Genomic DNA, 22,875 nt, shown 5'->3' on the forward strand with positions numbered 1-22,875 from the left:
TCATACTCCGCTAGCTCCTGGTGAAGATGTGAAACAGTTTAAAGGCGAACTCGTTTTCTCGGGGTAAAAAAAGTTTACATTCATATTTGGAGCACAAACTCCCTGATGCTGAGGACGTATTTTATTACCAGGTGCAAATAGAACCACTAAATATTAAAACCAGCTGACAGAGCGTATGCACATACTGATATTTTTTCATAGAAAAAGCAGTTACTGACAGTCAGAGTCAGCAGGCCAGACTGAGGAGAACCGGCTGGGTAATCAATACTCTTTGCACAATCAGCAAACTAACCAACAATCTGCTTGTTGCAGACTGTGTGTGTGTGTGTGTGTGTGTGTGTGTGTGTGTGTGTGTGTGTGTGTGTGTGTGTGTGTACCTTGCTGCAGCAGCACTCTCCCGGCTGTGCCCGGGCTCTTTGGTATCGTCTCCATTGGCAGCCGTAGAGGCCAGCCAGGCAGGAGACAAATGGCTGGTGTTCATACCTGATACAGATACAAAAACACTCAGGATGACACTTTTCTAAATACAGCATTCAACATATTAAATACATGTTATGAATGAACTGTACTCCTACAATTTTATTACAAATAGGCTTTGAGCAACACACTTTACTGTCATTTCTGAGATGTTAAACTGGACATTTATGTTTTTTCTGTCATGTCATCTTCATATAGAACATGGACAAAGCCTATGGGCAGGTAACCTCTGCTATCCAAAGGAACAGGCTTCAGACTGGTCTCTTTGGCCCCCCACCCCAAATCTTGGCCTTCCACCCACCTACTGTTCAAACCTTTGTTTGCCAGAAGGGACAGAAGAGAGTCAGGAAGGACAAGACAGGAGCTAAAAGTGCTCGTCTTTGAAGCATCAAGGCCCAGAAGGTTTGTTTTCAAATGTTTAAAAAAAAGGGATCATGCACAGTAAGGGTCAACGTATAAATGTGCCAGATTTAGCTTTACATCTGCAGCCCCTGACAAGTCGATGGCCCTTACAGCATAAAGAGTAAAAGAAAACTAAAAACACAAGAGCATCGACTCAAAAAAGAAAAACCAGAAAAGAAAAGCACATAAACGTGAGGATGTACACAGTATTTCAAATCATGACAGCATGTTTAATGATCCTGTGACCACTGTGTTATACTGTGTCCAACTGATATGATGAATAAGCATTATTTTAATCTATGATTCATACAAAGGTACTCCAACATGAAAATACTGAGCTGGAAATGAGCAAAGAAGAGTAGTGCAGGGTGTGAAATAATCTAATCAAAATAATGTTGAGTGAAAACCCAGATTCACTAACATCTAAAATTAATAAATCTTTGCATGACAATGTGCTGGTTGCTCGAGATTTTACTGAAATCAACAAACTGCCAGCAACAAACATTTCCTACAGTAAACACATAGGAAAATAGCACAGTTTAGATGATGCATTCAGGTTATCTTGGTACATAAATAAGCTGTGTGACTCATCCTGTACAGATGGTCATACTTTAGAACGAACAGTCCTCCATGAAAACAGTGTAAAGCTCATCGTATACAGACAGGATGTTTGAAAAGTTAGTTTCTGATACTTTAAAACAAATTAAGTTCAGCCCAGAGGAACCAATGACAATTAAAAATGGTCTAAATTCTAGATTTGAAATCAGGGTGTATTTGGTTTTATTGAATGCCTCTTTGTACCAGTGTGTAAAAATAATTCAGGACACTCCATTCAAGCTACTTTAGGCTAATCCTGTCTGCTGTTTACATTTTCTGGATGTGTTTTATTTTTAACTTTGCAGGCTCTGTTAAACCCTCATAAAAAGCGCAGCTGTAACAAAATCTGCTGCTGAGGTTGCCTTGCCTCTCTTTCTTCATCTCTAAACTGCTCAGCTTGAGCTGTCTCTCTGATGTACTCTAATGTTATCCTGGTCACTCGCAAAATCGCTAGCCCCGGGACGTCGGGCTGGTGATTTTGCGAGTCCTGCTCTCCACTTCCTGTCTTTTTGTCAGTGCCACCATCTCAAAGCCAAACATCATAGCAAGTCTCACTACCATCTTGTAAACCTTCCCATTCACACTTGCTGCTATTCCTGTGTCAAAAATTGCCTGTAACATGTGTCCCCACCATGTCTCCACCCTGCCTGTTCGCCTTACTTGTTTACTGTCAGTTGCTCTGCATGGTTGACCCAAGCTATTTAAACTCATCTTCCTTCACCATCTCTGCTCCTCGCATCTTCACTTTTCCATCTGTCTCCTTCCCATTTAAACATCTTCTGCCCAGCGTCTCTCCTGTGCACACCTCCACCTCTCCAGGCTCTCTTCCACCTGATCTCTGCAAACATCATATTTCAGAGATCTGACCTCATCAGTCAGCCTGTCCATCACCACTGCAACAAGAAGAAGCTCAGTCTATCCCTGATGTAATCTCACCCCCTACTATGAACCCATCTATCACTCCTGCTGCACACCTCACCACTGTCCTCATACATGTCCTGCATCACCCTCACACACTTCTCTGCCCTAACTTTTTCCATGACTTCCTCATGAAGTACCACAGTTCATCTCTTGGCTTCCAATATATACTTTCTCTAAATCCACCGGACCTTGGTAAATAATGATTAGAAGCTATATTAACTTACAATGTTTCCTTCAAGATCAAGGAAAGATGACTAAGAAAAAAAGAGGTTAGAGGCCATTTTTGGACTATTCAACTACAGTCTGTATGTACCACAGTGAGTGTAATGGTGTTTTGTACCTTTGCAGCAGCTGCCGCCGCACCACCTTTAGCTTCCCCAGCTTCAGTCTGGTCACGGGCATACAGTCAGCCACAGCCCAGCATCACAGAGAGAGACAGAAAAGGAGAGAAGACATGTAGGACAGTGAGAGGGGAAAAGCTGGATTTTTGCCCACCAACTCTTTACCTAAGGGGGAGAAAAGAAAGCTCAATTTAAAATGTATTCACAGGAAAAGTAGACTCAGCAAGACAGAGCGTATGAGAGTGTCCTGGTTTCATTACTGTGGCCTGCTTAAAGTAACCCAGAAATACACACTGACCTGTATTTGATCTACAGCTCAAACATGTGATTTATGATAATCAAATGTCCTACATGCTCAGCTAATCTATCACGCCACATCTGGAGCAGAACGACTGAACTACACCCACAGAAGAAGAACAAGTCTCTCTCTCTCCATCTACCCCTAAAGACAGAGTAATGGCAGCAATTTTTCAGGGGGATTGGAGTAGCATCGCTGTAAAGCTGCACCTCGTTCACAGTCACGAGCTGTGAGTAGCAACCAAAAAGAATGAAGTGACAGACACAAGCATCCAAAACGAGTTTCCTCAGTCTTAACATATAAACACAAGAATGGACTCACTTCACACTGCAAGCTGTTATTTCACATGACATTACTTCAAGTTACTGGAAGTCGCTTCCTGCATCACTTCTGTGTGGACAGCCCTCCACAGATAGCTGAGGAGTTTGGAGCAGACACATTGCTCCTTCATCTCAAATAGAGCCAGGTGAGGTGGTTCATATGTCTTATAAGGGTGATTCTTGACACCTGCCTTTGGAGGTTTTCTGGGCACCCAAAAGTGGCAGGAAACCCGATGTAAACCTCGTTCGATAGATTAAATATGGCATCGAAGTGCAGCTGGGATTTCCCAGAAGAAAATGTTTTGTGGTGAAGGACATCTAGAAAATCCCATTTCACCTGGTGATACTGCAGCCCTAATGTGGACATAATTGATGGATTTATTTAAAAATCAGATTTGTTCCTGGATCTGATAAGACAGCTTCTTCCACAATAATGAAAACAGTAGCTCAAGAAATTTACAATCAGGTTTGAAATTCCTGATGTGTAATTCATTTCAGCCAAAAACTATTCTGCTCTATACCACACAGTAATGTGCAGTAAGCACTGAGCAACCCTTCATTTCTTTACATTTTGCTTGCAAAATGGAAATAGGTGAAATAAGATGACAGTACTTTATTAAAACGTGCTAACATAAGCAATATATTTTATACTATATACATATCCCCATCTTAAAATGTGCACAGTTCAGTGTGTTGTTTGTCATTTCCATTTTAATTTTTGTGACTGAAGTCTGTTACTAGACGACCAGCAAACTTATCGCACAGCTCCCATGGCAACTGTGACATCAGATATTATTACTGCAGTGAAGAGGATGATGGAAGGTGGGGCAAACAAGAAAGGACCAGATGGAGTGATAAAGGGGAGAGTGAGGAAATGACAGGGTGAAAGTGTGAGAGGGAAACCACGATTAGGCGTCATCAAAGCTGTTATGTACAGAACATAAAAGCACACAGAGTCCTCTGTCCCACACTCAGTGAATTGTGCAGTTCACAGTGAGCACATAGTACATTCAGAGAGACGCGGAATATAAAAACAGGAAATGTAAATATTTGGCGAAGGAGTCAGCACCCACATGCTGTCATTCAAGCAAAACCTGAGATACTGAATGTCTATTGTGCTGGAAATTTCCTGTAAACAACAACATCTGCCTGCAGCCAGGCTGAATATACAAGTGCTAAAAATCAGAGGAGTTACTAACTGAAAAAAAAAGCAGTGCCGTGAGAGAAACATGTGGATAAAGTGTGGAAGGTCTGAATGGTAGAATAAAGATTTCAGCAAATAGCACAGCTACACTGCTCAGACACAACCTCTAAACAAGCAACTTACAGAAGAAACAGACGAGCTTAAGAACCTAGAACAACTAAATGGTTTTGGCCATTATTCATCAACTGTCCGGGGAGCACATGTTTTATGACTCATTCATTTATAAGTGTGGTTGCCTTAACTGGGAGGTTTGTGCCAACACAGGAAATCCATGCAACACGTGTACTAATGATTATACATGTATGTGTGGTAGAGATGGCACGAGACCACTTTTTTATGTCCGATACCGATATCATAAATTTGGATATCTGCCGATACCGATATGAATCCGATATAGTGTGTTTTTAATCAATAAAACAGTTTTTTTAATATCTTGCTGCATTTTGTATAAGTTCATACTCAAGTTTAAACAAACAACAACACTAAAGCTATTCTGTTATACCTGTATGTAAAAAATACACTGCACCCAAAATATTTCATAGTTCAGCAACACTGATCAATCTAATAAAGTTAAACCTACTCAATCCTTCCTATTCTGGTATTTTAAAGAGTACTTAGCAGAAATATTAAGCAACCTAACTAATAGGGTTGCAAACTCCCAGCAAAAAAAAAAAAAAAAAAAAAAAGGGAACCACCCCCCACCTCATGATGCTTAATCGATGTAATTAACTTTAATTTGATGCAGTGTGAAATAAAATGCACAGAAATAAATTATTTTTCAAGAATAATTAAATAGATTCAACATCTTTCTTCAACAGAATTGCAGAATTCACAGATGGTACTTTCCCAAAGGAAAAAGTACTATAGCTTACTAGGGTATATTAGACTTAACAGTTACTTTAAACAGTAATGGACTTCTATACATTTTACATCAGATTAAAACTTTGGGTGTAAGATTCAGATAATTATTTATTAAAAGCTAGACATTTTAAATGAGAATAAGAAAGAAAAGTATGTCTTTGTGCCCCCTTTTCCCTGTTCATGCCCTATCGGCCCCCCTGGCTAAACTTTGCTAGATACGCCCCTGCACAGTTACCAGCCGTCAGCTACGTAGAAAAGGATCCTGGTGTAGAAAGTAATATTAAATAAATTCTAACAACAGCTTATCAAGCTTAAATGTGCTGCTGTTGTTCAGCCGCTGGTTTCCTCTTTCTGGCGCGAAGTGGGCCAAAAACAAAGAAGAGAGACGATCAGCTGATCATTGATCAGTTTCATGATTGAAGTAGCAGCAGGAGAGGGAGGGAGGTAGGGGCAGTCGCTCCATATATCGGTTGTTAAGCTTAACATGGGAACGCTTTACAAACATTCAGAGATTAATTTACACACTTGCTTTACTTTTCTCTGGGATAACTTCCTCGGAGATGAAATGCTGGTTTGGTAGCGAGGCTCCAAATACAAGCAGCCGCTCTATCACGTGACGCATACGCTACTGTTATGAGCCGAGTTACGCCATGTTGCAAGTTTTTTGAGGTGTTTTTATTATATTTAATGGATCGGATTACATTTTTTTATTTTTCGCCGATATCCGATCCAGTAATTTAGGTCAGTATCGGACCGATACCGATACGTAATATCGGATCGGTCCATCTCTAATGTGTGGAACTGCAGAAATTTAGACATCACTTTCAAATGACCCTTTTTGTACCATCTTTTATTAGTTTTAGTTTAGTTGTTTTAAAGTGTGGTAAATGGGCTGGTTCTTATATAGCACTTTCCTACTCTACTTGAGCACTCACAGTGCTTTATATCATTTCACACCCATTCATACAAGCACTTTTTTCTTTGCTTTTTTTACTTAAGTGCTTTCTATCTAACATTAACACACATTCATACTCTGACGGACGTATCGGAGGACAACTTGGGGTTTGTAACTTGCTCAAGAATATTTGGCATGCAGACTGAAGCAGCCAGGGATCGGACCTCCAACCTTCTGAGTAATCAGTGACTTGTGAGCTTTGTGTCACAGCCAATGGGAGTAATAATAAAAAGTATAAATAAATAAACAACTAATCGTGGCTATATATAATATACAGATATAATCACAAAGAATTTGTATTTCTTTAGTTTCCTTCTGTATGGACAGTTTTTCACAAGGTATGCAAAGACACCCGAACTGTAAAAGGTCTACAGGCACCACAATGGATTCACACCAGCAGCTGTTTATCTGGACCGGCTTACTGCTAACAGTTAAATTGCAGAAGGATTAATTGGTATTTTAGTCCACAGACTGTCTCCCTTCACTCTGCAGACAGCTCTGTTTCTATAGGCTTACATAACTAAACCATTGTTGTCTAAAGTTACTCTCAACCCACAGCCTGTCAGAAAGTTTTAACACCCGATAAAAGTGTTTTTTCTTCTGTCTGTTGCTGGGTTTAGGACCTAAAGTGCGTCAGATGTGAGGCAGGTTGTGACGTGAAGAGAGCACTACCTGAGCTCCTGAAAAGTAGGGTGCACTTGTTAAATTTAGGTGGATAAATTCGCTGTCCAACGAGTGAGGACGCACAAAAGTGGATCACGGGAAAATGTGCTACTGAGGTTTTTCAATCTTTATGTCAACCTCTCCTTCCTTGGCTCTCTTTCTTTGCCTTGACACAGTTTTCCTTCCACATTCTCCCCCATCACCTATCCATCTGTCAGTTCCTCTTCGTCTCAGTGCAGATTTTGGATTGTGGCCAGTGCCTTAGCTGCAGGACATCCAACTGCACGCATGGACAGCACTTTATTTGGCCACAGGCAAAAAAAAACTTCAGCTGAGGTCACCTCACCTGCCCACACACTTTTCTATTTATATTTATGCACACTATATCAACAACGACACTACAGCACCAACTTTTTACTTTCAGGTGTTGTAAAAAACTGTGTTTGTCAGTAAGGCTGTAGTTTGATGTGTAAAGACAGGTAAGTCAGATAAAGTTCTTACAGCTGTGCGTTTTGTTTCACAACGACACTCTCGTTTCGTTATTTAGTCCTGCAGCTCTTTACTTTTCTCGCTCCTTAAACATCCCAGATCACTCTGTCACACTATGGTATGTCTGAATTATTTCCTTGTTAATTTATTTTAAATCTTATTTAACATGGAAGATTTAGAAGTTTAGCATAGTTTCCATAACATTTGACTAAACCCTTCTATAGTTTCACATTTATCATCCTTGCAGATAACCAACACTGCCTTTTTTGGTCAAAATGAGAGAAAACAGAAGGAGGGTGTTTCTGTCTGGCATTTTCATTTTAAATGACAGCCTAATGCACCTGGTCACGGTCACGTCGAACCCTGAAACAGCTGTAATCACTGAACTGCTGCAGCGCCACAGGAACAACACAACGCAGGTAAAGAGTCTGTGTTTGACACAGCTTCAGACATGCAGCACTGCTCTGATCCCAGTGACAGCAGGAAAGGTGGGAACCTCACCATATGTGCTGCTGTCTGAAGGGGACTGAGCGTCTCTAAACAACAGTTTTTAACTAAGACGCTCCGACACAATTTACACACCTAAAAACCGTCAAAGTTCTGTACAGCGAAATGTGGTTTCTGTTTTGTTGATAAGGTTGATGTTGTGATGCCTTTCGAATGCCTTGTCAGGCTTCATTTTAGCTCTAATGTTCAGGCATTAAAGCGTGAACAAAGGGCTTAATACTCTACCCTACACACACTTAATACATATTAAGTGATGTTGTATTAATCCTGCTTCAGGTTGGATGAGGCTCTTGTTTTTTTTTTATCTTGTCATGAGCTCCCACCAAAACTAGTTAGTGGCCATTCTCAGTCGCAGATTTGTAAGTTTTTAAAACACGAGGTGTACACTACAGCCAGAAGGCTCACTGTATCCCAGATATATTCTTAAGCCTAAGAATTCAATCCCTCTCAGGCTGATTGAAATTTGAGTGTGGGTATTAATCTTTATGGATGCCTGGACGTTAAATTTTACTGTAACACCCGTTAGAACAGCTACACTACATTTTATTGGAGCTGAAAAAGCCTGGACCATTTTTACCTCTCAGCGGTGCCTCGTGTTTGTTTGGCTTTAGAAAATGAAACCGCATTCAGACCCGGAAATAGCTAAAGCTGGGCATACACTGAGAGTTTGGGCCCATTGTGAGACGATTTTCCAGTCATGTGACCATTTTGGGGATCGGCCCGAGTTTCACCTTAATCGTGTGTCGTGCTTCGTGTAGTATACATGGGGTAATGAGAAGCGATTAACACCTCACGACCAGCTCCCTATCAGCAATCGTATGGTCACAAGAAAATCAAACCTGTTTGAAATCCTGGTCGCCCCTCGTGAGGGTATCGCACTGTGGAAGCAGTGCCACGGGCCGATTTAACGCAACCTCTCACACTGCGCATACGCAAACACAGAAATGGAAGTGAAAAAGACGGAGCAGCACGCCAGTTCAGCGTGTGTGCAGTTGTGTATAGATGCACAATGTGAGCACTCAAGTCACATCAGAGCATCGGGCCGTATACAGGGAGTGCAGAATTATTAGGCAAGTTGTATTTTTGAGGAATAATTTTATTATTGAACAACAACCATGTTCTCAATGAACCCAAAAAACTCATTAATATCAAAGCTGAATGTTTTTGGAAGTAGTTTTTAGTTTGTTTTTAGTTTTAGCTATTTTAGGGGGATATCTGTGTGTGCAGGTGACTATTACTGTGCATAATTATTAGGCAACTTAACAAAAAACAAATATATACCCATTTCAATTATTTATTTTTACCAGTGAAACCAATATAACATCTCCACATTCACAAATATACATTTCTGACATTCAAAAACAAAACAAAAACAAATCAGCGACCAATATAGCCACCTTTCTTTGCAAGGACACTCAAAAGCCTGCCATCCATGGATTCTGTCAGTGTTTTGATCTGTTCACCATCAACATTGCGTGCAGCAGCAACCACAGCCTCCCAGACACTGTTCAGAGAGGTGTACTGTTTTCCCTCCTTGTAAATCTCACATTTGATGATGGACCACAGGTTCTCAATGGGGTTCAGATCAGGTGAACAAGGTGGCCATGTCATTAGTTTTTCTTCTTTTATACCCTTTCTTGCCAGCCACGCTGTGGAGTACTTGGACGCGTGTGATGGAGCATTGTCCTGCATGAAAATCATGTTTTTCTTGAAGGATGCAGACTTCTTCCTGTACCACTGCTTGAAGAAGGTGTCTTCCAGAAACTGGCAGTAGGACTGGGAGTTGAGCTTGACTCCATCCTCAACCCGAAAAGGCCCCACAAGCTCATCTTTGATGATACCAGCCCAAACCAGTACTCCACCTCCACCTTGCTGGCGTCTGAGTCGGACTGGAGCTCTCTGCCTTTACCAATCCAGCCACGGGCCCATCCATCTGGCCCATCAAGACTCACTCTCATTTCATCAGTCCATAAAACCTTAGAAAAATCAGTCTTGAGATATTTCTTGGCCCAGTCTTGACGTTTCAGCTTGTGTGTCTTGTTCAGTGGTGGTCGTCTTTCAGCCTTTCTTACCTTGGCCATGTCTCTGAGTATTGCACACCTTGTGCTTTTGGGCACTCCAGTGATGTTGCAGCTCTGAAATATGGCCAAACTGGTGGCAAGTGGCATCTTGGCAGCTGCACGCTTGACTTTTCTCAGTTCATGGGCAGTTATTTGGCGCCTTGGTTTTTCCACACGCTTCTTGCGACCCTGTTGACTATTTTGAATGAAACGCTTGATTGTTCGATGATCACGCTTCAGAAGCTTTGCAATTTTGAGACTGCTGCATCCCTCTGCAAGATATCTCACTATTTTTGACTTTTCTGAGCCTGTCAAGTCCTTCTTTTGACCCATTTTGCCAAAGGAAAGGACGTTGCCTAATAATTATGCACACCTGATATAGGGTGTTGATGTCATTAGACCACACCCCTTCTCATTACAGAGATGCACATCACCTAATATGCTTAATTGGTAGTAGGCTTTCGAGCCTATACAGCTTGGAGTAAGACAACATGCATGAAGAGGATGATGTGGACAAAATACTCATTTGCCTAATAATTCTGCACTCCCTGTAGTGTGAGAACATGCATCGTGACCTACAAACTTCTAACCCCTGCCATTCAGTCGTACAGTTTGAGCTTTTGAGCTGGAGCTGAATAACGCGACTGAACCCCCCCCCCCCAAAAAAAAAATGCATAGTGTGTGCCCAGGTTAATGATGTTAATGATGAAGAAATGCTTTAACGTTAAGGATGAAGATGGCTTAGGAAACTGATGTGGATGTTATAATAATACAGTTTAAGCAGCAGGTGTTTACCAGCAGGCCTTAGACCAAATCAGCAGCAATGAACTGCAGAAAACCAGTGACTTGAGAAGAAATTCTGGTGCGCATTTTTCACTATAGCCTAAATTTTTACACCTAATGGTTTTCCAATTAGCTGGAAAACCTAGAACACATCATCTCAGGATATCTAACCATGATTTTCTCATGATATTTTAAACACATAATAAAAAGCATTTTTAAAGTGACCATAACGTATACAAATCACATTCAATCAACACACATTTTGTTACTACAGAGAACCTTTGCAAAGCACCACCAGTAGAAACTATACGTCATCATCAACATTGCACATGATTAAATAAGGACTTATTAATTATATATAAACCTTGCCGTTACAGCAGATCCTACTGACCCAGAAAAACATCAGGAAGCATTCTTATGATTTACACGAGTGTTCAAAACATAAAAATAAAAAAAACTGCTCCAGTTTCCCAAAAGGACAAATCATTGAAAGAGTTTAGCAAACAAGGTCGGCCTTCTCCTCTGCTGAGACCAAAGGCCTGATATTTAGGGCAAACAAAGGACAAAGTTATCACTCAAGGACCTTCTTACTTGTACTTAATAGACTTCTAACAATTGCTCTCATGTTGTACACAAGAGTCTAAATTTATCTAAAGTGTGATCAATAACAAATTTACTCTGTGGATAGTATGCTGCTAAAATAATTTAATATGCGTATTTAAATGTTTTGCAGCTGTGTGTAGATTTACTATGACACCAGGACATTTATTAGAGTCACAGCTTTGTTTTCCATTAGAGAGGTTTTTACTTACAGCTTCATTAGTATTGGCATTATGCTGACACACAGTCATTGTGTCGTACTGATTGTTTTGTTGTTTCCAGCTGCTGAGTGCAATCCAGAGTATTTACCTCTGAGGTGTTCCAAAAAAACTGATACTGACCCTAGAAAAATAATCAGTGATTGTAGGAGTTTACCCCATAAAATGATGATTCAATTCAATTCAATTCAATTTTATTTATATAGCGCCAAATCACAACAAAAGTCGCCTCAAGGCGCTTCATAGATACAGAGAAAAACCCAACAATCATATGACCCCCTATGAGCAAGCACTTTGGCGACAGTGGGAAGGAAAAACTCCCTTTTAACAGGAAGAAACCTCCGGCAGAACCAGGCTCAGGGAGGGGCGGCCATCTGCTGCGACCGGTTGGGGTGAGAGAAGGAAGACAGGATAAAAGACATGCTGTGGAAGAGAGACAGAGGTTAATAACAGATATGATTCAATGCAGAGAGGTCTATTAATACATAGTGAGTGAGAAAGGTGACTGGAAAGGAAAAACTCAATGCATCATGGGAATCCCCCGGCAGCCTACGTCTATTGCAGCATAACTAAGGGAGGATTCAGGGTCACCTGGTCCAGCCCTAACTATATGCTTTAGCAAAAAGGAAAGTTTTAAGCCTAATCTTAAAAGTAGAGATAGTTTCTGTCTCCCGAATCCAAACTGGAAGCTGGTTCCACAGAAGAGGGGCCTGAAAACTGAAGGCTCTGCCTCCCATTCTACTTTTAAATACTCTAGGAACAACAAGTAGGCCTGCAGAGCGAGAGCGAAGTGCTCTAATAGGGTGATATGGTACTACAAGGTCATTAAGATAAGATGGGGCCTGATTATTTAAGACCTTGTATGTGAGGAGCAGGATTTTGAATTCAATTCTGGATTTAACAGGAAGCCAATGAAGGGAAGCCAAAACAGGAGAAATATGCTCTCTCCTTCTAGTCCCTGTCAGTACTCTTGCTGCAGCATTTTGGATTAGCTGAAGGCTTTTCAGTGAGTTTTTTGGACATCCTAATAATAATTACAGTAGTCCAGCCTGGAAGTAATAAATGCATGAACTAGTTTTTCAGCGTCACTCTGAGACAGGATATTTCTAATTTTAGAGATGTTGCGCAAATGGAAGAAAGCAGTCTTACATATTTGTTTAATATGTGCGTTGAAGGACATGTCCTGGTCAATGATGATAACATGAATATCTATGAATATCAAGCTTGGCGCTTGTTTCTGACCATTTTTGCCACATGCAAATGTAGGCATCATAACTTGCAAACAGTCATTAAGTGCCAACTTTTTTTCCCACATATCAATTGTGTCAAATGTGCTCCAGTGCTAATACATGTGGGTCTGTATAATTTTCTCAGCAATCCTGCAAACCTTAGTCCTGGCAGGTTTGCGTCCTTGTGTCTCTTTTTAGTTTCTTCAAAATGTAAAGATACATTTTAATGTTAAAGCAACTCTCCTGCTCAGACGGTTCCCTGAGCATCAATATAACAGCTATGTGAGAAAGACTTGGGTACCCAAGAATAATTTATCAATAATAATTTAGCATTTAAGTAGCATCTTTGACACCAAAGTAGGTTTGCTAGAGTGGAGTGCATATATCGGTTAATCTCAAGATCATGTGGGGAACTGAGGTTGCTGGATAAAGCAACCTCAGATTACTAAAGAGGTTAGTAATCTGTTGTATTTCACTTTGCTGCTTGCCGTCAATACATCTGACCAGATTTTTGGCTGCTCCCAAAAATCACATTATTACCTCTGGTAACACTGGAAATATGTAGCCTATTCACAGGAGGCATGCTCTAACAGATGAGGATGAATGCAGTGAAACCAGTGAGCCATGATGTTTGGATTTCCTTTCCAGTGCCAAACGTAATTTAATGCAGCGACTTGAGCCATGTGTCTTTGATTGGAGGTGCCACAGGTGGGGCAAATGGTTAATGGGGACAAATCATAACCTACCTGGGGCACCAAAACACTGAGGAATATATTGTGTGAGCTGAATCAAAAATGAAACGATTATAAACTAACCTGATATATTATTTAAAAAGCATGCATTGCATTACTGAGAACAAAGAGTTATTAGATAAAAAACACAGCATGGATCTTCTGTTTAATCTGAAGTGCCCTCTAAACCAGACAGTTAATGCTTGTTGCTCCTGTAAACAAACAACTGTGATTTCAGGGCGTTAATATGCATCAGGCTAAACTTCAGTGGTCCCTTTAGGGAATATTAGAAGTGGAAATGTAAAGCAGGTCAGAGCTGAGATTATCAGAAAACCACAGAACCACTTGTATTAATAAAACAGCTGCTGAACTGAAGTCAATATTGTTGGGATTTTTCCTGCATAGAAAATATTTTGTTGCCCACTGACGTGAAAATCACCAATGTGGTTAATTTTCTGTAAACCCAGTTTTGTTTACTATATAGCCAGAAATACCAGGAAGATATAAACACCTCTGTTAAGTGTAATTGCCCGGGATCATTGTGTTAACTAAATGTAAACCAACCAATCGTGCTTTGGAGTGCATGAACCTCCTGTAGGTTGATTTGAAGTTTAGTTTTCAGGAAGAGGCGATTGCATACAAAGTCTATGCAACGAGGTGGCTGTCACGCTCTGTGACTTTGTTGTTTTGATACCTTACGTTATATCATTCAGAGCTTTTGTGTATTTTGGTATTATTGTTGAGAATCATATGTTCTAATGAGTTTTATGTATTTGTATGTTTTTAGAGACTTTGCTTTGGTTTTATTTACTGTTTACTGAGGAATGTTAGATTGATTTGGATTTCTTTTCATTTACATTATTTTTGTATTATGATGTTTTATTCTTCTAGAATTCTAGTTTTTGGTTAGTGTTTGTGGATTTTATTTATATTTGATTCTCTGAGTTTTCTTTGTATTTGGTTGAGTATCCTTAACAAAATCCATAATTTTAACTGAATTTAATAAGATACCAGTGAAGTCTTTGTTTGTGTGTGTTTCTGTCATGTTTCGGCTGTGTGCAGGCAGGAATTGGACCCAAACGCAAACTCACTAGAAACGGGATTGAACTCAAAATGGCAGCTTTTATTGCTGAACAAAGAACGTCTACAAAACCTAAACTGAGAAGAATCTAACAAAACACACAAGGAGCCACAGGGAGAAACACACAGCATGAGGGAGATCGCGACACTGACAAAGAGAAACACAGGGCTTAAATACACTGGGAAATAACGAGGGGAATGAGACACAGAAGGAGAGCACAGCTGGGGGAAATCAGAACTGACGAGACAAGGAAGTAAAGTAGGATACACTCACATGAGACACAGACCTTCAAAGTAAAACAGGAAGTAGCACAGACGCAGACTTGACTAGGGGAGACAGAGCAACTAAGAAACACAGAACAACAACAAAGAGACAGAGGGCAGCTACTAAATACTCAGAAAACTAAACAGAATACAAGAAAGCCAAACTAAGACGCTAGACTATAGAATAAACTGGGGCAACAAAGAACTAAGAGCATAATACAAAAACTCAGAGACACAAGAAACTCAAAACACTGGGTCACCGACCCAGGACCGTGACAGTTTCCTGCACCCCTGTTACTTTAGTTCCTGTTTTATTTGGTCTCTTGTGCTTTTCTATTAGTTTTAGTTCCCAGAAGTTAATGTATTGATTAGTTTGAGCTGTGTTCTCCTGTGTGCGATCTTTTGATTACCTTGTGTTTGTGTATTTACAGCCATGTTCTTCCCTTTAGTCTTTGTCAACGTTTGTTTGTCTTCTTGTGCGCTCTCTGCCTGAAATTTATTTAGCTTCCTTCTTCTATGAACTTTTGTATTCTTGCAAGTAAAGGCTGTGTATTTACTTTTGGAATCTGCGTTTCCATTCCGGTCATGCAAACTCAGATACCGAAGTGACAACACGAAATCTGTTTTTGCACGAGTTAAAGTTCTTTGTCAGACTATGGTATATTTGGATTTTTTATTTGTTACTTTAGTTACAAAAGCTGGGAGTTTTGTGATGCTGCTGACCATCGGAAATGGAAGACAAGCTTAGTGATGCTCTTCAAAGGCAGTCGGAAAAATTGAGAAAAATTGCAAAACGTCATAATAGCTTCTGAAAATGTTATTGTAACATTTCTGTTTGTCGTCCTCATCTTGTTGGCAGATAGGGGCACATATTTGTGGGTTTTCAGTGCAACTGTATTCGTGTGAGTAATGTAACATGAAACTTGAAACTAATTATTAGCCAGGTCAAACTCCTGTTTTCTCTGACAGGTTTCATTAGACAAACCTCGCTTTCTCCTGGCTAATGTCAGATTACCCACAAACACTGACAAATATCTTGGTACCATATGTAGCATCTGGCTGTCCAAACAGCTGTGCTGGGGGCTAGTCATTTGTTAACGTAGTGATTTGTAGACTTCATTTCTAAGCTAATAACTTTACTCACTGAGCTAAAGCATTCACATGCAGGCATAAGGAAATACAATTTAAGTTTCTGACATATAAATCAGTTGACAGCTGCTAGAGACACCCAAGAGACAAAATGTTTAAACTATATTGCCATTAGTTCAAATATTGGCAATAAAAGAATATTTAATAGATTTAAAAAAGTGTTTCACAAAAGACAAACAAGGAAATCGTGTCTTCTTTTTGTTGTTCCTGTTTAATGACACAGGCTAAGAGTAAACAAATGCGTTACAGCAGTCCCAATGCACAGCTCTTTTTGCTGGAGACACCCAGCAGTAGAGCTGACTGCAAGTGGTCCAAGACTAGGGGTAAAGTCGAAGAGAGGCCTGCTGGGGATGAAAAATGCAATCACAGAGCTGAATACTGAATCCACAGAGCTGAAGGCTGCCTGTAGAGTGACTTCATCTGTAAAACATGATGCAGCAAAACACACAAGACTGGAGGAGGAGGAGGAAAAGGTGGAGGAAAAACATTGCGACTAAATGTGCAGACAGTGTGGAGGTGAATGTCAACATGTTCCTGATAGAAACATCTGCACATCTTGTTCTTTCTAGATTTTCATTTCCTTCCTTCCTTCCTGATTTCTCTCACGCAGCCTGTGACTGACACTTCAAATATGTGAAAGAAAAAGGCTGTTTTATGTCTCTGTACAGCAGTTGGTGCTTTAGTAGGGCTGTGCCCTTCCATGATATCTTCTGCGATAACACTGACTTAATAAAATATTGTTGCTATAGCAATGGCATGTATTCATGTTCCAAAGTGCGCACAACAAGACAAGCCCAAGTATGTCTGACAGCAAGGGCCGCATGAGCCTCTAATGACAATTCAGCACCTACAAATTGATAAAAGATAAAAAAAAAATAAAAAAAAATGTAAGAAAACAGTTTCTGCTGTTTCACCACTTGGGGATGAAAAAGCACAACACAGACTAAAACCAGCCAACGATGGAGGAGATACAAGCAGCTGGCGATGTGTGACCCGAAGGGTAACAAATAAGTCCACTGAGCTTTGCTAAGTGCACTTCATATAACAGGAGGACCAAACTGTGTGCAAATTACCAATGTGGTCACATGGTGGAAAAGCAGGGCTCTAAGCAGCTGATTAAAAAGCTCAACCCAAGACACAACATCCCAGGTTTTATTATGTGACAGTGCTGTGCAACTCCTGAAGTGTTACAAAGTGAACATACTTTTGTTATTGTTGAACTGAAGCGTTTAAAGGAGTTATTTTATACAGAAACGTTCCTGGGAAAACACCAACTAGGCTGCTTTTGTGCTTACATTTGACTTATGCTGTGTTACTGGATATAATGCTGTGTCAATACTACTGCACTACAGCGCTGCTGCTGGCACCTCGATTCACACCTCAAATTAGGAAGTGTGTCATCAGTGACAGTAGCTCATCGGAAAAGAAGGAAAATGCTTTTCGTACACTTACACATGCTACTGCCCGCGAGCATCCATAAAACGTCATTCAATATTTTTTTTTATATACCATCAGAAATATCATTATCATAAACTGTTTTGAAATACCATGACATAGTTTTGAGGCTCACCCCTATAACTCAGGTGTTTTTTTATGTAATATTTATTTTATGTAAAGTTAAAAATTTTACAATATTGTATTAGGGAAATTTAAGGAAAAGAATTCAAGGGGCTAAAAATGGAGAAAAAAAAAGTAAAGCCCTCAGATGGAAATTTAGGAGAAAAACTGGCAATTTTACAAGACAAAATATTTTTTTCCTCTCATATATTCGTCATGTTTTCTCAACTCTGTAAATTTCCTTGTAAATTTGCAAGTTGGCTTGTAAATGTCAGGGTTTTTTTGTGTAATTTTCCATTTTCATAAATGTGTTTTTCTTGTTAATCTGCCAGATTTCACATAAATGTTTCCATTTCTTTTGTATACTTTTGCCAGTTTTGTTTTTAACTAGTACATAGCAAATTCAGACAAAAACATACTAAACATAATAAAATAAGCACCAAAAAACCAAAATGTCAACAGTAAAGCTGCACAAATACAGTATATCAATCTTTAAAGCCTCTGTGTGTGCCACACAGAAAAAGAAGACACTGTAGCTCAGCAGATGAGTGAGCAGGAGAGACTGTACAGCTAAGACAAAGCAGCCCTCTGTATCCAGCACAATCAGCTGTTCACTCATTGTCCAAACACCATCACAGCACAGCTCAACAGCAACAGCTACAACCATCAGGCTTCTGCTGTCAAAGCTTTACAGTCAAAAATTTGTGGTTAAAATTGCAGAAATTATTCTAGAGCAAATATTTTGAGTAACATTAATGTCATCATTAAGCTTTCTTTTTTGGATGTTAGTACCTGCATGCTTGCCAGAGTGTGGTTAAACACACACTCTGGGTTGAGTGCCTGCAGATTATCATCTTCTACATCAAAATACTACAGGATAGAGCAGGGCGATATGACCAAAAATATTTATCATGATATACATTTGAAAATTTGCGATAACAATATAACTGACGATATAATTGACACTAGACAAAACACTTTACAACTCCACAACTTTATTAGTGCAAAAAAACCCAACACATCAATGTATTTTCACTTAACAAGCAGCTGTTTTTTTTATGTGCATTAAAGTTATATAAAAATTTAACAGTGAAAATGCAAATTCCTTGCTGACAGTTTAACCAAAAAGTATTTCCAGTGGAAACTGGCCGACATATCCTCAGCATAACCATGTATAATATCCACAAAACTTAAAAAGAGGTTATACACACACAATATGGTAATATTATGTTGAAGCACAGTACGTATCACTCCGCGAGGCTCCTGCCTACGATAGCCGTAATGCTCCGACAATCCATCGAGCGGTGCGGCTTCGTAGCTCAGCAAAGTCGTGCTAAAACATTTGGCAGATTTGTACCACATAAAATCGTTTCGAGGTCAGTAAACACAACCAGAGTTCATACATAAGGCACACGCGATTATAAGGGGCACTGTCGATTTTCAGAAAAATCAAAGGATTGATTTTAAGTGTGCCGTATTTTCCAAAAAACACGGTAATAACGACGGCCCGCTAGCATGCTCTACCAAAAATAGTGCTTTGTTGTGTATCTGACGGACGAAAGCTAAACCAGTTCCACACCACTGAAGTTGCAGCATTTTTACAAACCAATTCCGGTTCATCCGTTTCATTCAACGATCCGCTTTCTCCCTTCTCATTCTCCGTTGCCGCCATGCTTTTGCCGCCATGTGTGTATGAAAACAAAGGCACTGCGCATGCGTGTTTTACCCATATTCTATCACGATATTTAATTTTCTTATCGTTGCCCAACATTATACCGGTATTACTGTGAACGGTATGATATGGCCCAGCCCTATTACAGCACCCTCCATCTTCCACCTCACATTTACATCTTCCTGTTATAGAAAGTCCTATCCACTCACCGATCTGTACAGGAAGCCCAGTTTGTTTAATGCGTGTATGAAAGCTCATGTAGAGCACTCATTGGTGCATCTGTCAAAGACAGAAATTCAACAATTCCTGATGAATGTTTGGATGGGCAACAGTAAATATGTGTTGAACTTTGATAAAACACGAATATAAGCTGGAAAAAAAGTAGATTTATTTAAAAAAGGTTAAGAGCTGTGCTGGTCCAGCAGTGTTAGTTTCACATTAAAAAACACGGACCATCGTATCTGTTACACATTTTGCTGAGAGAATGATCACCACGTCCACCCAACACCTTCAGTGAGAAAAAGATATCACAATGTTTTTAAATTGCTTTTACTGCTATGCTGTGGGAATATTCATCAGCTGTAATAAAACCCATCTGATTAAAGTGTACTGAAAATTAAAGTAATAACACTGCAGCAAGCACCACATTACCTCATAAAAAAACACAATGCACAGGGGGAACTTCTAATTCCAACTGTATAACTGAAAAACTGCTTAAAATTTCAGTATTAAAGCTTTGTATGCTGCTTAAAAGAAATCTGCGATAAAACAGCACAAACCCGTACAGAAATATCAAGCTGAAAGGTCAGAGTGGGATGAGCATTGATGGAGGCCAATTTTACTCCCCAGACACTCCGAGTATGAGATGGCTTCAGGCAGGATCCTCACTTCAACCTGCAGACGCCTGAGAGAGAAACAGAGGCTAATATTTCTCTCTTCAGTAGTGTTAAGAGGACGCGACCCTTTGCTTCTTATATTTTCACAAAGCAATAAGAGATGATAGAACAAATCTTTATATGATACACAAACAACCACAGAGTGCACACACCTGAGGCCTGACCACGGAGTACGATAAGGTGCTTATTGAAGCAAGTACAGGTTTAACCCTGGCTTTTCAGGTTTAAGATCCTAGTTCACCACGGCAACTTATGCTGCAGACCTAACCCACTCTGACACAGATAACGCTCTGGGTAAGAGACCAGAAGGTACGAAACCAACTCCTACAGACCGATCAATCCCCTGGAAAATAGCACCAATATTCCCAGAAGAAGCTGGATGCGGGTCTGAAGTCTTTCAATATCAGTTTTTCAATATCATCTAAAGTCTTCAGTGAGAAAAGCATCAACAAGAAACTGATTATTAGAAACCACTTTATTTAACATTTATATGCCCGCTCTCAGACCATTAACACCACTGGTGCAGCAGCTGAAACAAAGCTGTCCTACACGCATCTAAACATCATTTTAATGTAATCTCTCAGTTTTGTTTGTGTGTTAATGACAGAGCCGTAACACTGATGAGTATCAATTTACACAATCAGCAGTTCTGCTGCATTTCCTTACTGGCTTCAAATTGGCTAGACTTTATTAATATGGTAAGTCCTTTCCAGTCATACTGGCCAAAGCCCTGAAAGCACACACATTCATGCAGCTCTGATAATAAACATTTCCTCTCTCACACTGTTGCTTATTCTGCAGCAGCTGTGTTGCTTTCATCTGTATTGTGAGTTTAACCTCTTCATATGTGTCTAATATTCCAGTTTACCTTTATGAATCAGCCGCATCGCTTCCTGTGTACCCACTGATGTTTGTAATTGGTCAGATGCTGCCAACGCCGCCTCTTTGATGTGAACACGCTCGCAGCTAGATTGATAAACCCTGAGTTGATACCTACCTTCGTGTGACTGTTTAGCCTGACTGCTGATGTCAGAGTGAGATATCTGAAACACATCCTGGGTATGCTGAAGGTGCTTTGTAGTGCAGGCTGCTGGTACAGGACGAAACGACTGGAAAAACAAATCTTCAATCATCCTGTGACATTTCAAAATGTCCTCATGACACATCTGCAGTCACAGTTAAAAGATTTGCAGTCATAAGTGAAAATCTTTAACCAGAGTGTTCTAATAGCAAATCATCGATGCATAAATCATGTCCTAAAAAAATAGATTTTTACAACTTATTTTGACCAGTCAGCTTCTTTTCTACCTGTTAGGCTTTAATTTCAACTTTAAATATTAGTCCTCAAAGAAAAAATGGAATCTGCCACTGTACTGAGTTGTATTGAACTATGGGATAGCAATGAGAGAGCCTGACAGGCATCAATCACGACATGTGCCACTAAATCAACCATCAAACTGAAGAAAAGCAGCTGAAGATCAACACTGACGGTAACCACTAATATGTGACAGCACTGTTCAGACTCGCCTGCAGTCTCTGCTGGACATGTGTGAATAAATTGACTAAAACACACTAACGAAATGCATTTTTGTGACTGTAACTCGTGAAATACAAAGTGTGCTGCATAATCTGTACAACTTAAAGTCAAATGAAGGTCTACTCTTGCCCACATTGTTCCCAGTTTTACTCTAATTAATAAAACTAGAACTTACTGAACAAGAAACACCCAGTCCATGGTGGGAAATTAAAACCCATTAAAACATAGCTTAGATGTACACAGTCATAGATACCTTAAATTATAAATATTATGACTGGTCTTCTTCGCTCTTTCAATGTAAGGACTATGCAGACAGAAGAACCAAGCAGCCTATTTAGTGCGGTGCTCAATCACCGCGACATCGTTCAGCTGGCCAGGACATAAAGTCGCTGTTACACGGACGCTGCTCGTGACATAAAAACCGTTATTCACTGTGTGTGACCAGTACTGACAAGACATGACAGAACGCAGTAAAATCCCAATGACGGTGTAAAAAAAAACCCCAAATAAATTAAGGTTTTCCTACCTGAAGGACGTCAGTTTTCCCGCCGCTGTCCGTTTTCTCCGTCTCGTTTTGAGCCGTTAGTTTTTAAAATGGGTTCTGAGGCACCAGCCGAATGCTGCAGTGGTCTCGTGCAGCAGCGCAGCCTCACACACACATGCACGCAGTCGGCTCCGCGTGTGCCGCTGATGATGATGCCGCGCGAGCTCCGGACAGGGAAACAACAGAAGTGCGGGCACTGGGCGTCCGCGAGGGGCTCCGTTCAACCTGTTGCTTACGTCACGACAGCGCTCTCCATGGATACGTTCACATTGTTCCAGTAAACGCCACACAGGTGCTGAGCTTTTTACTCACTTTGGAGCTAATCGCCTGAGTGAAAATCAATCGCAACCATTTAAATACCTGATAAATGCATTTTTAAGGCTCGTTCAAGTATAAATATCGGCCTGTTTGGACATAGAGCTTTTGTCTTTATACAGCCACTTTATTGTATTATATCACGGTTTTACTTAATTGTTTATTCTAATTTATTTAGATGTTCACTTATTGGGCTCCTTTATTT

General features: G+C 40.1%; 1 protein-coding gene across 1 annotated transcript in view; it reads right to left on the reverse strand.

The window, feature by feature from the left end:
• LOC146373241 (glycerophosphodiester phosphodiesterase domain-containing protein 5-like) overlaps positions 1–22,595 on the reverse strand; it is a 45,535-nt gene extending 22,940 nt beyond the window's left edge. Inside the window, exons 1-3 of the mRNA XM_084950816.1 lie at positions 22,338–22,595; positions 2,738–2,903; positions 378–483 (exon numbers count right to left, since the gene is read on the reverse strand). Of these exons, the coding sequence (XP_084806942.1) occupies positions 378–483; positions 2,738–2,799 (168 nt within the window). The 5' untranslated portion in view covers positions 2,800–2,903; positions 22,338–22,595. The remainder of the gene's footprint in view (positions 1–377; positions 484–2,737; positions 2,904–22,337) is intronic.
• Positions 22,596–22,875: the final 280 nt, after the last annotated feature.

The sequence above is a fragment of the Perissodus microlepis genome, chromosome 14, assembly GCF_051167445.1.
Source record: "Perissodus microlepis isolate ML-2025 ecotype Zambia chromosome 14, ASM5116744v1, whole genome shotgun sequence".
In the NCBI taxonomy this organism is placed as follows: domain Eukaryota; kingdom Metazoa; phylum Chordata; class Actinopteri; order Cichliformes; family Cichlidae; genus Perissodus; species Perissodus microlepis.